At 31.6% G+C, this 22,588-nt stretch overlaps 1 protein-coding gene across 1 annotated transcript; it reads right to left on the reverse strand.

The window, feature by feature from the left end:
- Nucleotides 1-4,622: 4,622 nt before the first annotated feature.
- Nucleotides 4,623-21,841, reverse strand: LOC115889783 (sulfide:quinone oxidoreductase, mitochondrial). The gene is made up of 6 exons (XM_030909864.1): nt 21,420-21,841; nt 21,030-21,360; nt 20,668-20,868; nt 20,351-20,560; nt 7,094-7,280; nt 4,623-5,159 (listed from the first exon to the last, which is right to left on the reverse strand). Exons 1-6 carry the CDS (start codon nt 21,506-21,508, stop codon nt 4,843-4,845), a joined length of 1,335 nt encoding a protein of 444 aa, XP_030765724.1. The 5' UTR covers nt 21,509-21,841; the 3' UTR covers nt 4,623-4,842.
- Nucleotides 21,842-22,588: the final 747 nt, after the last annotated feature.

Consider the following 22,588-nt stretch of genomic DNA (forward strand, 5'->3'; position numbering starts at 1 on the left):
AGATAATTTTATGATGATACCGTTGATTGAAAGAATTGGAAAGACATGCAACCTAATGGGCGAATTCGTGACAAGGCCTTACTTGACTTCCCCTTGCGTCTCAAGTGGTGTATGGTGGAGCCACCACTCGTTCTGCGGCCAACGCATAAAATACTCATTTTTTCTAATTCGGCCAGCAAAGTCATATCGAAGACGGTGTGGAACTGAAAGCGACAGTGTTGCCATATTAAAATGTGTAATATCTGTAATACGTTTCATGAAAATATGGATGAAAAATCCGCGTTTATGTATTGAAAATTTATTCGTGTTAAACATAGAATCAACAACAAAAATAAAAATTCTGTTACAAGTACTGAATATGTTGTATGATCGAAAAAAGTCGTTTAGTTGGCTTGGAAATTACGATTATTGAGATTTACTATAATATTTTACATATGAAAATAGAGCGATCTTCATTTCCAAGCCCACTGTGACGTCGTTCCTTGTTTAATCATATAATATTACATTAAATTGTTTAATGATAGAAAATCGGGATTACTGTACCCAAAATCCGTAAATCTACGGATTAATCAGTAGTTCTGGCGACACTGTCTTCAGCAACCACTCACTCTGTCGACTGAAAACAGAACTACGGTATAGTATTCTTTATCCGTTATGAGTATAGATACAAAGTGCACAGTTCACAGTTCACATGACTGTGCTTTTTTATAAAACTAAATACGCAACACACAGATTTGTCCTAGCCCTCTTAGTTCCTGAAATTTGCAAATTTTGCATTTTTTGACCCCCTTCGTATCTCGCGTTATCTTATAACTTATCGAAAAGGTGAAAACTGAGCCCGATAGAGTTTTTCCCGTAGAATTTCGTGATGTAACTAGATTTTCGTTGGAACCTGTCATTCTTGAAATATGAACCAAACTTATGTTTTTTTTAAATAGTTGCCCTGTATATTATTTTTGAAATGAAACTTCTTTACGCGCCATGGGAGACAAAATTGAAAACAGTGACACATGAGACGCGAGAGCAAAAGTGGTAACGATCTTGGAGCGTCGTAACTCAGGCCCTATGTCAGCTAGGGGGCTGAAACAGAATATAGATGGGACTCATCTTTTCATGATATTTTGACGACGTTTCGTGCACTACGAAACCCCATCATCAATGAATCAAATCAAAAAATCTTCCGGTTTAAATGAAATTTGGTATGTCGATTGATTGGACCAAGGCCGTGGTTGGTACGGCACGTGCCACTGCGATAGTTAGTTTTGACGTAAGAAACGTCAAAAGTTAATGTCGTCCGATCGCGACGAAATTTGGTGGGTGCGCTATGTTAGACGACGGTGCACACCGTCCCTCCCTGCAAAGTTGGATACGACGGTTCGTTTATATCTTCATCAGGGTGGGACTAACGATTTGATATTGAAGAAAAATGTGGGTCGATTTCGCCATAATTGGGGACGGGCTACAGGATGACGCCCTCAACGTTTAAAATGGTACTCAGGATTTTTCCATCCCGGTCGATTGGAACCAAACTCGGCACGTGGATACAGGTACCCCAATGGAGTTCTCAGATGGACAGACGAAAGTAAGAAGGAGTTTCACTTCAAAATATGAGCACATAGTGGACACACTTTTGAAAATTCTTTTTTTGCAAATTGCATTTTTCGACAAAAAAATTATTAATAAACTTGCAAAGCATTGAATTTTATTTTATACAATTTTCCTTTGGTTTGGTTCTGTTGTTTGGAAATACTTCTATATCAGTGTCCACACTATTATCACGTATTATTATTATTAAAATAATAATATCATTTTCAAAACTAAGTGTACTAAAACCCATTATATGCTATCGAATATATACAGGGCGAGTCAAAATTATGTGTTGAATGAATCTGTCTAACTAATTTTAATAAGTATTTTAATACCGCGCTTTGGTTTAAATTCACGAGAACTTTTTGTGTAATAAAATATTACAGATAGTTTTAAAAATGGTAAGAAAAAACGAATGGATATATATGTAAATATTTTATTATGGTGTATAAATATGTCATGTATAATTTTATTTATAGTTAAAAAACAAAAAGCAAGATAAAAATATACTATTTGAGTAAATATATAAAAAATATAAAGTGTAAATAGGTATAGATATATTTTAATTTGTTCTAATATTGATAAAATAATAATAATACAGCTGTAAAATACAGACAAATATAGTTTCATACGATTTCTAAATGTATTGTTAAAGTTCAAAAAGGACGTATTAGGTAAAAATATAAATTTATTTTGAGTCATCACAGATTACCAATAAAATTTATCACAAATATTTTTTGATTTATTTCAAATATATGCAGGTACTTGCTATAGGCTTGGTGCATTCTCTGCCAGTGCTGCCACCATCGGAGAATATCGTCAAAAACTAGCGTATACAAATACACGGGTTTAAATAGCGAGTATACGAAAAATTTATTATTTAATCATTCTAAAAGTGCTAGGAAGAATAATTTGTAAAAATTCTAAAAATAAAAATAAAAAAGGAAATATTTTAATATCTTCAGAAGGTCTAATTTGTATTATAATTTATTATTCCAGTTAAAAAAACTTTTTAGATGAGTTCAACTACGGTAACGAGCATAGTTTTAATCACCGGTTTTGCTAGTGAGGCATAATTGGGGCTATTTCGACTATAACGAAATTTTTTAAAGGTACATAATTATAATTTTAGAAGGCGTTCATAAAACATTTAATCACTAGTTGATTAGAAAAAGTAGACCATTAATATTGCAAATTATATTTTATCCTCTCATAGTATATGCTACTTAATATTTTAATTATGAATACTTTGTTTACTCACTTGTTTCGTCGAACTGCTTGAATTCATTTTTGCTTTTGATCGGTGTGATTTGGAAGCTATAAACTATGAAGCTATAAAATGTTGTTTCATGTTTCGGGAGAGTTGAATATCCGGGAAAGTTGAGCTATTGAATGTTATTGCACTCAACAACGCCCTAATTACGCTCTCCTTTACGCGTTAACATTTTTTTGGCAATTTTATTAACATTAGAAACTGCCACAACACAACATGACGCCTAGGTCGAATTTCTTTTCACTTATTTTTTACTACCCGAAACAGCGTTACATCACACAAACTTCGTACCTGAGTGTTTTATGGTTTCAATAACTGTACAAGCAAAAAACCAAAATACTTAAATATTGTGACAAAACCACGATTTCAATATTATTTGCTGCTTAGTGGTGCCGGCGCCACAGTGCTTCGAACATATGGCTCTAGAGGACAAAAATGCAAAACTTCTCTTTTATTGTAGGCAATTTATTCAAACTAGGTTTATTTGACACAAATGATGAGTACTCTCATTGTACTAAATGATGATGTTCTTAGTCCCACGTTTATGAAAAAAAAAATCTTATAAATAATAAAAATGTTGGAGCTGTGTTCCATCTAAGGAAATAATAATTTATAGTATGAAAACGGTGTAAGTATTAAATAAATCCCTGTGATAAAAAAGAATTGGAATAACATTAGAAAATGATTCCTACAATATAAACCTAATATAAGATAAACATGTTTTTCTTTAATGAAAAAGAAACATTAATGCTATATTTATTTAAAAAAAACTTAAGATGCTATAAATTTACTTTAGGACAACAAAATGCATAGATCATAGCTACTCTGATTCAGAAGAATCACTGCTGACAGAATCTTCCAAATTTATAGTATCCGAATCACAGGTAGATGAAATATCCTCACATATAAGATATTTCTGTACATCATTTTCTAATATTTTACTTTTTCGCTTTGTTACTGTTCTTTTTGTTGGTATGAGGGGTTCGGATGTTAATAGTTACCTCTTTAATAGACCATATCCATATATTATTTTTTCGTTTTCTTGGGTATGAGGTTTTATAATAAATTGAAAGGTGGAAACTTTTTTTATGCCACGTTTCGCTCCAACATAGTGGGCTTTTTCAGGCACAAGTGGTTGTCTCATTGGACTGGAAGGTTCATCAATATCTAATAAAGAACACATTTTTTAAAATACAAATAATTTTGAGTTCTTGTCCATATGATCAAGCCAAGTATTAACCAGATTGCTTATCAATTTTACTCCATCTGAAAAGTATTATAAAATAAAGTTCGTCGCAAGCAGACGCAGGTGAACTATACAAAAATTAAAAGTGTATGAATATGACAACAAAAATATTCAATAAATACGATATGTTTTGATATGTTTTTTTAATGCCTTTTTGAAGTTTGAAAACGTAAAATTTTTATACCCATTTAAGAATCATCTTAAAAAATAAATAAAAACTAAACAATCACGAACTTGTTTAGAAATAAATTTAAAGTAGATACCTTGTTTAACAATGTTCATAGTGGCTTTCAATTAAGTACGTACTGTTTAACTCCATATACAGAACTACTATAAATGTTATTCTTTTTACTGATATAAGATAATGATCGCAAAATTTATTTTAAGTGAAAATATTTGCTAACAAAAAACGCTGTTTGTGAAAAATAATATACAGGATGGTTGAACATTGCTATAAGTATAAAATTACATATTCAGATATTAGTAAATTTTACGTTTTTTTTTGTCCATAGGACGAAGCACTGTGCGGCGGCGTGAACTATACATATATTGATAATTTCAGATTTTTTTCCGTTGAAGCGCTGCGGTCGGAATTTGTTGAAATCAACTGAAATGCACCAAGCCTATACCACAAGATATGTTCTTAATACCTCGAAGCATTAAAATTGCACTCATTTACACTGGACCTATGTTTATTTGAATCATTAATACTACTTAGATAATGCCATAATGTAGATTATTGGCGTTTCTTGAAAAGGTCCAAATGCATTATTCTTCTGAAAAGGGCTGGCCCGTTCCAGTGTCCGTTCATCATTAGAGACCAGTAGATGGTGGGAATCACGTTTTTCTTCAAAATAAACATCGACCACAGTTCTCTGTCTTGGCTGAAAGGGAACGTTTCTAACGGGTTCAGATCGTAATCGAATTCGGCCAATATACATTTATTGTAACCGGTAACCAAAGGACACGAAGCGTATCCGTCGTATTTCAGAGGCATTTTCTTTCCTTTCATTACAGCTTCCAAGTTTTCGAAAACTACCTCAGTTTGGGCAGCTGAAAAAATAAATTTGCTGTACCGATTAATGTGAAGGTTGTTATGTTAAATATTTTAAACATTTTCTTAAAAAAAACAAGTGTTTTAAACATTGTTGGTGGGTAGGACTGTAACGAGATTTTTTTAAGGTACATAATTATAATTTTAGAAGACGCTCACACAACATTTAAGCACTAGTAATATTAAAAGCTTAAAAAGAAATGTGCCATTAATATTGACCAAAATGTAATGGACAATGGGTTTTTGATTATGATTTGTTTACCCACTTGTTCGAACTGTGTGATTCCATTTTTGCTTTTGATCGAATCGGTGTGATAAAGCTGAGAAGTTGTAAAACGTTGTTTCGGGAGAGTTGTATTGAGTGTTATTGCACCCAACAACCACGCAATTATGCTATTCTTTTCGTGATGACATTTTTTCGGAAATTTTATTATCATTTGAAATTGTCAACTACAACATAACGCGTCGCCTTGGGTTCCTTTTTACTTAATTTTTATTATCCGAAACTGTGTTACATCACACTAATTTCGTACATGAGAATTTTATAGTTTTAATAACTACGCTAATAAAAACTAAAATACTTAAATATATCACAAAGCCACGATTTGAATATTATTTCAATGGCATCAACATGGACATCATAACGGGACTGCGTAAATATTTTAGTCGGGCATTTCTAATTTCTGCCATACCGAGCGCTGCAGTCGGAATTTTTGAACAAGATATATGGAAATAGTTCTTCATCTTTAATAAACACCTTTCAAAGATCTAATATGTTTGCATAATTTCACATAATAATATAATTTTACAAACGTTCTTTAGACGTAATAATAATAATAATCTTATAGACTACTTTTTGTAAATATTACATTTGCAGCAGGCTAGACAAAAAGTACATTGAGCATCAAAAAACATAAAGGAACAAATATAAACATATTAAAATGTAAAAAAAAAATATTTAAAGAACAAACAATAACAGATACCTACATTATAGGGGAAATATTGTTTGTGGATTTACGATCGCAAAATATTCGTCTATATTATGAAATGTATGCTCTGAGAGAAACTTTTTTTAGTTTGAATTTTGTATAATTTAGCGCTTTTACTGAAAATGGTTATACATTATAAAGTTTTATCAGAGTAAGTAAACCGACGAGTAGCGACAGTCTCGTTTACAATTTTCTTTGCGGCTGCGTGAAATAAGTAGGTTATCTGTCATATGAAGAAGCGAAGTTGCCACTGTTGCCATTTATCAACTATCTCTATATACTTTATTTCAAGTATACCTCAGGCAACGAATCGTTTTTTTTTTAATTATTTATTAGCTGTAAGATATTTTATACATTCAAATTTAGAAATAAGGATAAAACAAAACAAAAAAAATATGTATAAAACTTTATAATTAATTCCACTTCAAATTATGAGCAGTGTATACTATGTTTATAGGACCACTTCATAAGTTGAGCAGTTAAATACGTAGTCTATCTGTCAAACACGTCAAAAGAGAGAGAAAGAAAATTTGGTCCCACCACATCAAAAGAGCCGACGGTTTCTGTCGCTACTCGGCGATCTACTTACTCTGGTTTTATATTCAAAGGATTTTAACTGACATACATAACCGGTATTTATTTGGTCTAATGTGTAGTCGGGGCTTAAAATGATTATTTATTAATTGATAGACAATATGACACTAGAAAAACACAATATTATGTTATTGTCTACCTACAGTTTAACTGAAGATTCTAATTAATTTTTTATTAGTCAGACTTCAGTTGTTAATTTTATATCTAGACTATAATACCTATAAAAGAACATATAAAACATTTTAGGTATCCCTTAAAACAGTATGGAGTTTAAATATCTTTATAATATAAAATTAAGTTTAAATAAGAAAAATTGACATATTATGTTAATCTTACGGAAAAATATTTACCTGCAGCAGCTGCAGTTTTTGAATTGGGAGAACTGCTACAATCTCCCAGAGCGAAAACATTTGGGAAACGAACATGCTGCAACGTTGATTTATCTACTTCAACAAATCCAGCTTCATTGCACAGCTCTTTATTAGTTCTCACAGATTCAGTAGTTGACATTGGTGGAACAACATGAAGCATAGAAAACTACAATAGATAATCAATATATTAGCATAGTAGTGATGGAAATGACATTAATTCACATTTTTAAGTTTCGGACTAATACTAATGTTCACTAAGATCACAAGTATTATCTGAAAAATCATAGTTCATCGTTATGTCATATATTGCATACTTTCATACTCTTTGTAGCGGGTGTCCCACTAAGAATAGCTCTCGGCTTTATCTGGGAAAGTATTGGCCGTAGGGCTTACGGAAAAAAATATTTATAACTAAAGGGGCTATGAGAAATTGCTGGAAATTATTTTCAAGTTTGTAAAACAGCCGCTAGGGGGCGCAACTGCTATGGAAAATAAGAAAATAGAATTTTTACAGAATTTTGCCTAGATAATGAGTACTATAAATAATAGCTTCATAAGCTTCAGTAAATTTTGGATTTTCTTTGTTGGAACCATTTTCCCCTATCTGCTAAAATAAAGTGGTGGGGGAAGGTTAGATCTATCTTTATATAAATGTTAATAACTCCGGACTGGTTGATCAGAATCCAACAAGCGAGGGCTCGTTTAAAAGAGCGTTTCTTACTCTATATTGCACCATAAAAATAATAATAATAAGGTTTTGAACGTAGACGCTAGGGGGCGCTTTCTTACTATCTAACAAACAGCGCGTTTTTTCAAAAAAATTAAATACGAGAATATATGTAATTTTAGCTGATAAGTAAAGAGTAGTAAAAGCTTAAAAAGTCAGCGAAAACTGCATCTTGATATCTTCTTTCAAACCAAAGATATTAGAAAAACTATAATAAATACCAAAAAATAAGCCCTTAATTACCTTATTTTTACAATACGGTATCAGTAGCCCTCTTGATTATGCCCATTCTAACAAAAAAATAAGATAGAAACAGTCAGTTTATTTTAAAATCGACGAAATACCAGTATACCATAATACCAGATGTATTAATATGTAATAACTAAGATATTAATTAATAACAGTGAACAAGAAACGATGATTCGGTGAGGTCATGGTAGGCTTTGGAAAAAAGTTGCTTTTCACGTAATCGTATAAACGTCAAACTGTTATTAGATCATTTTGATAGTCTTAGCCGCGTTTTTCATCTTGTAATTGCTTTTTTCAAAATACCTTCATTACTTGAAGTAGTTGAAGTTGATAGCATTTTGAAATAGCAATTTGAAATAGCATTTGAAAAGCAATCAAAAGATAAAAAACGCTGCTAAGACTATCAAAATGTTGATCTAATAACAATTTGACGTTTATACTATTACGTGAAAAGCAACTTTTTTCCAAAGCCTGCCATGACTGCACTGAATCATCGTTTCTTGTTCACTGTTATTAATATCTTAATTATTAGATATTCTGGTATTTCGTCGTATTCTGGTATTTCGTCGACTTTAAAATAAACTAACTGTTTCTATCATACTTTTGTGTTCGAATGGGCATAATCGAGAGGGCTACTGATACCGTGTTGTAAAAATAAGGTAATTAAGGGCTTATTTAACATTTATCAGAGTAAATGATAAGGATAAATCCCTTCGACCAATTTGCTGTTTTTTCTTATTATTTCTAGATGTTTACGCATTTTTTCACTTGCCACAAGGTTGAACGATCAGGTGCGGGAGTTGCTAGATAGCTGTTCTATGACTTGTGCGTTGAAGTTCTTCTCAATATCGTTAAACTGACCTACAATAGAATTTCCAAAAATACCAGCCCACACGTTCAATTTCTGAGGGTTTTGTGTGTGCACCTCGTGAAAAACCCTGGGGTTGTCCTCGGCCCAGTACCGAGAGTTATGCCGATTAACTACACCGTTCAAAAAGAAAGTACACTCATCCGAAAAACACACATTAAATAGGAAATTATTATCATTCGCCACTCGTTCACTCATAGTTTCACAAAAAAGCAAGCGACGATCAAAATTGTCTTCGTTGAGTTCTTGTACCAACTGAATTTTGTACGGGTGGAACTTGTGTTTTTTTAATATCCTTTGGACAATTGTACGATTCACGCCGGCTAATTTTGCATTGGCAACTTGGCAACTTGGACCAATAAGGGTTTTCCCTCTGCCTCTTTTTATTCATAACGGAACCAGTTTCGCGAAATTTTGCTACTAACTCGCGAACAATTTTGCCATAAAAGTGTTTTTCAGGATGGCATTCATTGAATATCTGCGGAACCCGACATTCATTCATTATTTTTAAAATAAAGTTCGATTATTTCCACTTTTTCTGCAAGTGAGTACACCATAATTGTTAAAAAGTTTAACGATATTGAGAAGAACTTCAACGCACAAGTCACAGAATCTAGCAACTACCGCACCTGATCGTTCAACCTTGTGGCAAGTGAAAAAATGCGTAAACATCTAGAAATAATAAGAAACAACAGCAAATTGGTCGAAGGAATTTATCCTTATCATTTACTCTGATAAATGTTTAAATAAACTTTTCAAATTTCAATCCTTCATATTTTCTCAATGACTCGACCGATTTTCAAAAACGAAGCGGGAAAGTATAGAGAATAAAAAGCTCTTTTCATTGCGGTACCACTTGACCCCCCTTCCCATTAGAAAAAAGTTGGGGGATGACACCCCCGCTTAGAAGGTTTAAGATTTTGCAATCATTTTTGGGGAAAAAGTTGTCCCCCTCACATACAAAATTGACGTGTTTTTGAATTTTCTGAAAAAAAATTACCCTGGCCGTTATGCCTTGCGGAACGTTTTCGATGGGCCACCCTGTATAAAATGATACTTAAAGAATTTCGACCTTCCATTGTTTTATTTATTTTAACTTACATAACCTTTCAGTCAGATGTATTACTGACCGTTACCAAGTGAAAATAGAATTCTCCCTAATTTTTAGCACTAGCTCAATTTATACCCTATTATAACGATTTCCTAAAGAAGAAAACATTACACCAATGTGTACTACCAGTCATGACCTAGGCATGCGAAACCTAGACTCTTAAACGGACATTATAAGAAAACTGCAGGTAGCACAACGCTCAATGGAAAGAAATATGCTGGGAATAACCAAGAAAGCTCACAAAAGAATAGAGTGGGTACGACAAAAGACCCAGGTAATAGATGTTATCCACAGAATCAAATCCCTCAAGTGGCAATGGGCAGGACACCTGGCAAGAAGGACGGACAACAGATGGACCACAAAGATTACAGCGTGGTACACAGGAGGAATTAAGAGACCTAGCGGCAGGGTCCGGAAAACTACATGTTACTTTTAAAAACTACATACTACATTACATGTAGTTAATGTAGAGGGTGTAGTTTATGTACCCTATGTATGTAATTTTCAAATATCAAAGCTTTGAGGCAGGTTTGAGGTGAGGTTATATTAAGTTGAAGCTTTAGAAAACACATAATGTGTTTTAATGTTTTGAGTTTTCGTATTTTATAATAACTTTAATATATTGTGTTATCCTTTACATATATTCTGTTTTTTATGAATTTATAATTCTAGTTTATTAACGTAGTTTTCATGTAGTTAATGAACAGGAAAAGAGGTAGTTTTTAAAGAAAAACTACACGTAGTTAATCAGGTAAATTACGTCTTAATTAACTAGTTCCGAACTCTGCCTAGAGGAAGACCAAACTTGAGATGGGACCATGATATTAAGAAATATATATAGGGCCCGCATAGCCAACAATAGACAACAATGGGCCCAACTACAAAGAGAGTATCTAAACATGTGAGGGAGGCTACACCATAATTGGAAATGGTTGAATAAGCTGAGAATGATGACGATGATAAAGATGATAAAGATTTTAAATTTTTTAACTCTATGAATTTTAATATATTTATATATCTTTTAATTAATTGTGAATAAATTTTAATAATATAATGATTTTCGACTATAAAAATTAAATTTGTTTTTCTTTGATACAAAAAATACAGTATTATTTAAAAAGAAAATATTTTTCATATCAGTAAAAAACATTTCAACATGATTTCAACACAATTTGTAACAGTAACAATCCATAGATTCCATTGCTGTGACTGTGCTTAATTTTTAGTAAGTTTGATAAACAAGTTTCTTATCTGAGAAAAATATATTGGAGCGGCTATTTACCTGATTAAAAGTCAATTATTAAAAATAAGAGCAAAACATGCATTAAATAATGCATTATGCTTATAATAATAAATAATAGTTTGATGAAAATATTAAATGGAATTCGTTAACACCAAATTTCCGTTAAAAATTAAAAAAATCTGTACCTACTATTCTAGAAAAAAAAACATGAAAACAGTTTATATACCGGGTGCGTCTCAAAAGTGGCACACCCCTATAACTTTTTTATTTTTTTAAATAAAAAAAACGAGATATGGTATGCTAGTATATGACATAAATTAGGATTGACTGACGTATTCAATTGTTTTTAGTCACTTCCTATTTCACCGGATATGACTACAACTTCTGGTTTTTAAATAACACCCCCGGTATATTTTTACTTCATTCGATAGAAAATGACACTCTGAATAGAATGACATATCATATGTCAATTTTTGACATTTTCGCTTACAAAAAACTTGTATTTTAAACAAATACGTTTAAATTACCTATACGGAGGGTACCGCTTAAATTCCTGTCCCGATGTTAAAGGATGGCTATAGAATTTCAATGCATTTCCTACATAAGTCTATCCTTGTGTGGTAGGAGGTTTGACTAAACAAGAATGAACCTATGTCTTGAAACCATTCGACTCGATTTTCTGTCCTCCTTCAATACTGGGACATAAATTCTCTCATTGCTCTTACGGGGAGGCCGGTAATATATAGGCGGAGGTATAGGTAATTTAAACGTATTTGATTTTAAATTTCAATCTAGAGTGCAATGGCTGTGTTAAAAACACTAAACTTTAATCAAGGTGCCTTTGAAAAATAGATTAGATCTAATGTTTTTCGTGTCTTGTCCTGGCCGGTTAAAAGATGCCCAAATCGTTTTTTAATCATATCTCATTTTTTTGAAATGGAACAAGGGTGGCTCGTTAGCATATTTGGAAAAAGCATTTTTTACGAATAATTTGGTACCACACATTTGATTTTTCGAGTCAAATTGTCGTTATGAACCGCATGTTCAATTGTTCTATTGTACAATTTCAAATAAACCATATGCGAAATGTCAAAAGTTGACATATGATAAGTCATTCTATTCAGAGTGTCATCTGTCATCGAATAAAGTAAAAAAATACAGAGGGTGTTATTTAAAAATAAAAAGTTGTAGTTATTTCTGGTGAAACAGGAAGTGACCAAAAACAATTATTGAATACGTCTCAATCAATCCTAATTTATGTCATATACTAAAATACCAAATCTCTTTTTTTTATCTGAAAAAAATAAAAAAAATACAGGGGGTGAGCCACTTTTGAGACGTACCCGGTATATTATTACACAATTTGTAAGTGAGAAGTGCAAAAACAATCAAGTATAGTAAACGCCACGAATGTTTGGGAGCGATTCATCGCTTGATGAAGTTAGAATCGACACGCGCGCTATCATTTTTACATTAAAAACGTAAATTTTTACCGCAGACGTAGGTTTTTAAAGGCCCGGTCTAATCATCTGCCTACGCTCCTCCTACTTATTCTAAAATGTTAGCGTGATTGACAAAGACGACACTATATCGTGTTTCTTTGATTGATTCGTTTTTGTGCGTCAGTCCATTGGTGTGCTTGCAGTGCGACCAATGGGGCATTCCATTTTATATTTATAACCAAATATATGTTTTGACAAGACTTGACAATTAAAACAACAAATTATCACAGATTATCTTTGAATAAGAAGACTAAGGAAGGAGCATATCAAAAATCTTAGGTACACCGCGATGGGCCTCAAATATGGCCGACTTAAATTCCGGTTTATCAGTGTCGTTCTAATTTTATTTAAAAAATGTAAAACTATGATGTAGGGTAGCCGTGGGGTAGACTCAATAATTTGTTGTTTTATTTTACGTTGTGAATAAATGTTGGTAGTTATTAAAATTGTTATAAAAATATATAATTCTAATAAAAATAGATAAGTTATAATAAGTATTTATTAACACAAACATCCGATACGCTACTGAAGCAGGTAAGTCAAATTAACGTATCTAAATTCTTTGACATCTAATCTTTGACAAGTAATAAATAAAAGCTAAAATGCAAGAAAAATATATAATTTAGTTAATTTAAGTGAATTTCATAAATGATCGGTTTACTACACGTATGTATATTATATAGTCACTTACTAGCGAAAAGTTGTTCCATTATTTCACTCAATTTTTGCCGAGATCTACCGCACGCTACACAACCAACTATTTTAGCGTCTTTTTCGATAAATCGCGATAGTGTCACTGTGAATTTAAGTTCTGCCACAATTTCCATCTAGATTTACTACCTTTATACAACTATCAGTAGTAGAATAAATAATAAATAACATAAAATAAGCTCCGTAAAGACTGACAAATCCACAAAATTTCAAATCAAATTCAAATGTGTCAAATGAATCGTCAAACAGAACTGTCAAGGATCCCCACCCTAGAGAGCTTTTATGGTGGCTTTTCCGCCCACCATGCGTGAATACATGGATAGCATTATGCTCCATCCTTAGTCTTCTTATTCAAAGCAGATTATATATTAATTATTATATGACTTGAAACACCACGGCACTGGAATTAAGTTTTATGTGACCTTGAACAGATTAGTTCACATGGTAGCGACCGATGAATCACTCCCAAACATTCGTGGCGTTTACTATATGTGATTACTTAATGAGTTTTTAAAAATAACATTTTTTTTTCATATGAATTGATATCTCTCTTCAAAAATATTTAGTTATACAAGGTGGTTCGAATTGTATTCAAGCAACTTAGGCAGCATAATCTGCAGATAAAAATAAGTAAAAAAGTTTGAATAAATTCATGTTCTAAAATGCTTCGTTTCGGAGATACAGGGTGGAAAAGATTTATTTTTATTTCGAATTTTTCAATAATTTCTTAACTAACGTCGATATTTGGATGAAAATTGGTGCCTGGGTGTTTTTTTGGCATGGGAAATTTGATTTCGATATCAATGACTCTTACTTGTAGGGGGCGCCACCTACATGTTTTATTAACAGTTTTGAAGAGTAATAATATTTCGTCCGTACCTCTACTAGAAAAAAAATTAAATTGAGTGCAAAAATATACATTTCCACTGCTTTTTTACTTAAAAATGTCTTTTTTTAAAAAATCGCTTTGTAAATTAAAAAATATTGTAATATTTGAGGGGTGGTTTCACCCTCTTGGAACTGGAATTTCGAAAAATCCCTTCTTATCGAACCTCTACACCCTAGAATCAACCTGTATACCAAAATTGAGCTTCTTACGTTGAGTGGTTTGAGCAGGATCGTGATTAATCAGTATGTCAGTCACTTAAGGATTTTATATATTAGTATAGATTGCGATGCTTTCCCATTCTTCTTTAAGAACCAAGCGAAGTTTATTTAATGAGGCTGGTACCGCTTCGCGACCTCTAACGCTCTAACCCTCCTGCCAAACATGTCCCAAACGTCCAACATGGTGGGCAGTTCATAGTAGTATATAGTTCACAATAATCACCAAAGCCGGCTTGTCATATTGAAAAATAACTTCAAAAAAAAATGATAATTGAAAAAATTGCAAATTGGTGGTGTCAAGTTCATTGCGCTCTTAAAAATTTACCAAGGCATATATTGACATGATCCAAAAAACAAAATGCTCAGGAGACATGGTTCTGAACGTAAAATTATATTTTAAGAAAATTTACACACGAAATTATTGCACAGGGTGTTTTAAAATTAAGGTAAAAATACAATTCCTCGATTGACCCTGTATAATATGTCAAATACTAAAGTTTATAAAAAAACTGAGTTTATAAATTAAAGTTGATATAATTATAATTATGTACAGGTTTATAAAAAATTCATGAAAATAGGGCTAAAAATAACAAAAATATAACACTTTAAATTTGACCAAAAATTTCTCCGTTGCGTTTTTTGCATCTGAGTGTACTTCAAATCTATGTATAGGCATTTTAGGATATAAATTTGGCTGTACTTAAACTGCTGTTAAACGGTAGCTTACTAAAATGCCATTAATAGGTAGGACGTCGTTGATGAGACGCACTTGACGGTTTTATGAAACGATGTACTTAAACAGCCGTTAAACGGTAGCCTACTAAAATGCCGTTAATAGATATTGTTACGTCGTTCATGTCGGCGGAAAGTAATGCCTAGCCATAAGCATTTTGCAAGAGCACCTATGGCTCCGTGGCTGAGGCTATCGCTTCGTGAGCGAATGGTCCGGGGTTCAAATCTCACGCCGACTAAGACTTTTTTATATATTTTTTTTGCTTATAGCGTGATCTTATTGCATTGGTTTCACTCTTTTTAGTTGGATTGGTTTAGTTATTTGGCGGGTTGGTTAGCGTGGTTATTTGGAGGGTGTTAATTCATTGGTTAGTTGGTTATTTGGTGGGGTTGGTTGGTTTTTACTAATTTATATTTGTTTTTTAAATTTTTTTATCAGTGTCGAGGTTAGTTGCGTTGGTTAAGTTGGTTATTTGGTAGGGTGGATAGCGTTGGTTAGTCCCTATAAAATTCATATATTTCATAAAGCCGTCAAGTGCGTCACATCAACGACGTCTACCTATTAACGGCATTTTAGTAAGCTACCGTTTAACGGCAGTTTAAGTACAGCCATTTTATAAGGACTAACCAACGCTATCCACCCCACCAAATAACCAACTTAACCAACGCAACTAACCTTGACACTTGTAAAAAAATATAAAAAACAAATATAAATTAGTAAAAACCAACCAACCCCACCAAATAACCAATTAACCAATGAATTAACACCCTCCAAATAACCACGCTAACCAACCCGCCAAATAACTAAACCAATCCAAACAAAAAGAGTGAAACCAATGCAATAAGATCAAGCTATAAGCAAAAAATAATATGAAAAGTCTTAGTCCGGCGTGAGATTTGAACCACGGACCTTTCGGTCACGAAGCAATAGCCTCAGTCACGGAGCCACAGATGCTCTTGCAAAAGGCCTATCGCTAGGCATTACTTTCCGCCGACATCAACGACTTATGCAACGACGTCATAATATCTATTAACGGCATTTTAGTAGGCTACCGTTTAACGGCTGTTTAAGTACATCGTATAAATTTATACGAAGTTTTTTACTTATCTTTATCTGAAGAACAGGTTACCGAAGTTTCCCGATTACAATTCGAACCACCCTGTATAGAGTCAACCAAAATATAGCGTTCTTAGTTGAAATGTTTCTTTTGATATTAAAATTTTCATATTTACAATTATTTTTACACATCTTTTTCAACATAAAGCAGTTTGTAAGGAAAGAAATAAAATTCATTTCAAATAATTGTTACAGTATAAATCTTACCGAGAAAACAGTTAATACAGGATGTTTCAAAAAAGATAAAATAAGATTTGTTTTTCATATCAACATAGGCCCGATTCTGCTTTGTTTCGTAGCTACAGGGTGTTAAAGTCTTGATATTTTTTCGATTTATTATAATTTTCTTCCAGTACTTTTAACGTTTCGAATGAAATTTTAAGGGTAAAAGTTACTATAAATGCGACATATTTTAAAGTTAAAGCACGGCATATAAATCACACGGCAGGCCGACTCGCTTTGGCGGGAACGCTACGCGCATATCCTCGCGCACGCCGCCATTTGCGTTTCCATCAACAGAAAGTAACCAGTGTCGTAGTTTTTTCAGCAACAACACACAGTTACGGCAAGGTTACGGCAGATTCGGGTCAGTAGCGTGCGACTTAATTTATTTTGATTTTTTCTTGAGTGATATATTTTGTTTTTGTTGTTTTATTTTTGTTTATTATGTGATATATTTGGGTTTTCTAGTTTTATTTTCGTTTCTTATGTATTATAATTGCTAAAAGGTGCCCGGTGGCGTAGAGATACAGGCTCTCCAATCTCAAGGTAGTGGGTTCGAATCCCACACCCGGCATTTCATCAGCCGACAATTTTTATTAAAATAAAAATAGTTTGGGTACATAGGTCGACTCAGCCTTAAATGAGTACTTGGGATTCATAATCCTGAGGTAACGCGAAATTTCGAGAAATAATAGGCGGTTGAAGCGTAGTGCTAGCCACATTACCTTCCTTTGTATACCGAACGGCTCTAGTATGGCAAGCTGTACCTTGCTACTTCCAAGGCGTCAAACGCTATATACGGGAGCTATTATTATTATAATGTAATATAATTAGTTTTAGTAGTTTTATTTTTGTTGTTCAATAAAAGTTTCTTTCTGTTTCCTAGAGATCCTATTAGGTATGTATATATGTGATTAATTATTTTAACATATTTTAGTTGTGAAAAAAAAACAGTAGTATACATATTAGGACATTCAGCTAAAAGGAAGATCTAATTAAAAATCTTAACAAACTTTAATATTAGTAAGATTTAATGTTAAATATTTAGTAAAATTTAATGTTGTATCTAGACATTAAAAATTAAATTTAAAAATAATTATACTATTAATTTAAATATAATTATAAAAGTAAATAAAATGAGTATATCTAAAATAAGTTAACAATACATTTTGAAGATATAAATAAGGCCCACAAAAAGTACAAGTTGCGTTCTGTTCATTTTGAATTTAAAATGTTTACCAATTCACTTTCTAACCGTATAAAATACAATCAATGCGGTACCTACTTTGTTTCCTGCCATGAAAAAAAATAGAAGTTTCTCAAAAAAATTGTGGATTTATTAATTTGTGAAATTTGAATATTAATAAAATTTGCTACGCCCATTGATGGGCATAATTTGTACGTAGCCTCTTTATATTGTTCAATAAATATTTTATTGGTATTTCTTTAATTCTGGTTTGTAACTCCTGGCATGTTTTTGTTGGTTGCATGTTTTTTAATTTTAATTGTCTATTCTCTACAGTGAAATATTTTTCATTTTTACTTTTCGAGAAGTATGCGCGGTTAACGATTCATTTGTTTGGACAAAAGTGTTGTAAATAAAATTCAGTTTTAGTCAATTACAATATTTTTTTAATACGACCCTGTCGTATTTTCTGAGAAATTTTTTAATACGTTTTAATCCGGCCCTGACTAGGAAACGATAATGGCTCCGTCAAGGTCAAATTTTATAGAAATTTTAAACAAAGGAATCTGAGCAGAGTTGGCGTGCCGTGGTTAAATGGTGGGTTCATACAGCCAAATAAAATAAAATAAGAATAAAATAAAATAAAATAAGAAACTTGGTTATATGGGATACCGTACATGCGTTCATACAGCCAAATAAAATAACAAATAAAATAAGAAGTCTTTATCTCTTAACTTCTTGTTTTATTTTATGTGAAAACGGCTTTGCGCACGCTTAATTCTAACCTACAAATATTTTCAGTTTGGATTTAATTTATTTTATAATTTCACATAAGTAAAATGTATAATATAGTAGGCAACGAATAAATAAATATACTATAAATAGTAAAATTACTATAAACAATCGTAAAAGTTAACTTTTATCCAGCCTCATCGTACTGCGCATGAGCAAATATATATTTCTTATTTATTTTATTTGACTGTATGAACGCACACAAATAAGAATTCCTTATTTCTTATTTTATTTTATTCTTATTTTATTTTATTTGGCTGTATGAACCCACCAAAAGTGTCGACATATTCACCAGGGACGTGCATATGGGTTCCAGGGTTCGGAAGTAGTTAATTAAGACGTAATTTATCTGATTAACTACGTGTAGTTTTTCTTCAAAAACTACGTCTTTTCCCGTTCATTAACTACATGAAAACTACGTTAATAAACTATGTATTGATATTATGAATAATTTTGCTTTGTATGAGGGGTCTAAATAATATGATGTGTGAATATTATATTTAAAGCCATATTTCTTCTGTTTTCTTAAATACATTGTGTTTTCTAAAGCTTCAACTTATTATAATCTCACCTCAAACCTTTGATATTTGAAAGTTACATACATAGGTTACATAAACTACACCCTCTACATAAACTACATTAACTACATGTAATGTAGTTTATGTAGTTTTTAAAAGTAACATGTAGTTTTCCGAACCCTAGTTATCACTAGATTATTTTTCTAAAACAAGCATGTACGCCACTGGAACTTTCACAGGTTAATGATATTAAAAATTTTTAAAGGTGGCTATTAGACCTCGATCAAGGCAAATTAATAAAATTGCGTTTATCTCATCAAGGAGGCCAAATTCGACAAAATATCAAGAGATAATTTTTAATTGGTAATAAACGGCCTACACAATTTCGATATCAAAAGAAAGAAAGTCAGTGGCGCACATGTTTTTTTTTTAAAAATATTCCAGTGATAACCCATACGCACGTCCCTGATGAATTTATCGACACTTTTTTAGCATTAGAATATGTAGCACTTATAGTAACTTTTACCGTCAAAATTTCATTCGTATCACTAAAGTACTTAGAAGAAAATTATAATAAATTGAAAGATTATTAAGACTTTAACACCCTGTAGCTACGAAACAAAGCAGAATCGGACCTATGTTGATATGAAAAATAAATCTTATTTTTACATGAGGAATCTACCCACGAGAGATGGTACATGTTTTTTGAAACACCCCGTATATTTCTTTTTGCCTTAAGTAGCAATTGAAGTATTGACCAAAATGCTGTCTCTTTTTCACAGAAATACAATTTTGAAATTTAGGAAACAATACGATAAATGAAGGATCTTGAAGATAAGGTAAAAACCCTTACCCGTTATTATAGGAATTACCTTTCAATTGATATTCAACATAATATTACAATATCTTCAAACTTGACTTCTAGGAATTATTTCTATAAACATACCGTGTTGCAGTTGCAGATAAATTCTAGATTGTTTTTTCACTGAATTTAAGTGAAATTCGACATAAAGCGGCTATTAATTTATTTTAAAATCCATCTCTTTAGATACGTCAATCGTCAATAACAAATAGAGGTCAGAAAAAATATCAACAATACTTTTTGCTGATTTAAGAATTAATTCATTTTCAAAGTTTACAGAATATCTTACCGAAATTGTTGTTTTCTCTTCAGGCTGATCCAAATTCTGAAATGTCGCTTCACTATTCTGCGGATTAATAGATATTAAATTTTTCCTAGTGTTCACAGTTATGTTCCTTTCTTTACATATTTTCCATAAAGCATCAGCATATTTCTTCACGCCAAATATTACTGGCAAAGAGGTATTATAAATTATGTTAACATTATCTCTTTTACCCTCCTATAAATTTTCAGCCTTTTAAAAATTAATAAATACAATAGGTAATTTATTGATAATTAATATATAATTACTTATGTATTTTCTATTTTACTTATACATGCTCTTACCTTCCTAAGATAATCATCTGTGAGATAACAAATTTTCTGTGGTGCACCTGGACATTTCACAGGAGACGCAGGGAAAGTAAATATAGCATTACCAGATTTTAAAGTTTGCATTGTTGGAAATACATTTTGCACATATTTGAGTGAATATATTGAACAAACACCAATTTTGGGATTTTGCAGAGATTCTACCAACCCTGGTATCTAGTAAAAATTGAAATAATAATTTATAGATATTGCTAAAAAATATAAGAAAAGAAAGAAGGAATCTTCTGAGTTTTAAATTCAAAACTATCTAAAAGACTAATTAATTGCAATTTGAATTACTGTTAAGAGTAGACCGTTTATAAGAAAAGTTACTATACCATCTCATATCTAGGTATAATTCCAGTAGATACAACTAAATAATCATATTCGATTTGAGATCCGTTTGCTGTTGTTACAATATTTTTATTTAAATCAAAATGTGCAGCTTTCTGTTTGATCCAAGTACAGTTTTCAGGTAGTATGTCTTTTTCATTTTTCTTTGTATCTTCTATTTTGTCTATACCAGCTCCAACAAGAGTAAAAAGAGGTTGATAATAATGCTCGCTGCTTGGCTCTATTATTATAAGATCAGACTTTTTTAATGTTCTTGAAAATTTTGCCGTAAGAGCGCATCCACCTGTACCTCCACCAACCACTAATACTTTACAACTACACTACAAACATAATAATATATTTGTTCTAAAATCAATTACTATGTAGGTACTTACCTGTGCTTTTCGGTACTGCTCGAACTTGAAATATATCTACAAAATAAAGATACTGTTTTTCGAGATGACTTACTACATCGTAACAACATTATAAAGATTTATAATGATTTATAACTACTGTATATTTAGGTGATAATACGTTTTACCGTCGTTTAACAAATATACTGCAGTTTTTTATTATCAGATGACATATAATAAAAAAATTTTGTTTTAAACCTCTCCCCAACCTCGCCCCTTTGGAAATAAAAAAATGTTAGCCCGTTTTCACTTTCACTGTTTTCAAAAGTTTCTTAATAATTATTTGATATTTCCATATATTTCATAATATTTACGACCAATCCCTTTAAATATAGATATGATCTTAGATTAAGAATAAAAATAGATAGAGCAAGTCATTCATAAATTCACAAAATCGAGGTGCCTACCAGGGGGGTGACAGTGAAATAGGAAAATTGGAAACAGTCATTAGTGTCATTCCTGTCATTCTCCTCACGACAAGTATGGCCGCCTAGACAAGGACAGCATTGTTTTTGTCTAACTATTGTCTAACTTCACAGTTTAGAATTGACAGATTTCAGTTTCAGAGACAACTTCAGATTTGATGATAGTAAAGTAAAAGCCAGAGATATAGAAGTAGGTGGTTAGAGGCTTGTTAGAGGCAAAGATAAAATATTTTTTAATAATAAATTTTAAAAATATGTTCATGCAATAAAACTAATAAATTATTATAAATACATAATAGTATATGCTATAAAATATTTAACAAACACTATAAAAAATTTGTTTATTAAATATTCAATAATTAAAAGTTAGATATAATTAAAAGATATTATACATCTATTATATAAGATGTCTTGTTATTTAGATAGTATTAATTACAAAAGAAAAATAGATGCATGTGAATAACTATTTTTTATATTAAATATCAGTAGATATTATTTACAATAATAATATAATTAATATAATGTATAATTAAAAAGCACAAAATTCATCTTTTCCTACCTATACCATAAATATATTCGGTAATTTTAAGTGAAAATATTAGCACAAAAACTAAAAAAAAAACAATGTTCTGTAGTTTTCAAATTCATATTAGTAAGAGAGTAATATTTTGACCAAACGAATTCTCAGTGTAAGGATATTTACATACCATATAATTTTACATTAAT

This window comes from Sitophilus oryzae, unplaced genomic scaffold (genome assembly GCF_002938485.1).
Source record: "Sitophilus oryzae breed Bouriz unplaced genomic scaffold, Soryzae_2.0 scaffold_847_pilon_pilon, whole genome shotgun sequence".
Lineage (NCBI taxonomy): Eukaryota > Metazoa > Arthropoda > Insecta > Coleoptera > Curculionidae > Sitophilus > Sitophilus oryzae.

Excerpts from the sequence above, each read along its gene's own strand:
- LOC115889783 (XM_030909864.1), bottom strand. The coding sequence starts at position 21,508 with ATGTTGTTACGATGTAGTAAGTCATCTCGAAAAACAGTATCTTTATTT. Across the intron at positions 20,561-20,667 it reads CAGATGATTATCTTAGGAAG|GAGGGTAAAAGAGATAATGT; the intron begins GTAAGAGCATGT and ends GAAAATTTATAG. Across the intron at positions 5,160-7,093 it reads AAAAACTGCAGCTGCTGCAG|CTGCCCAAACTGAGGTAGTT; the intron begins GTAAATATTTTT and ends TTATTTTTTCAG.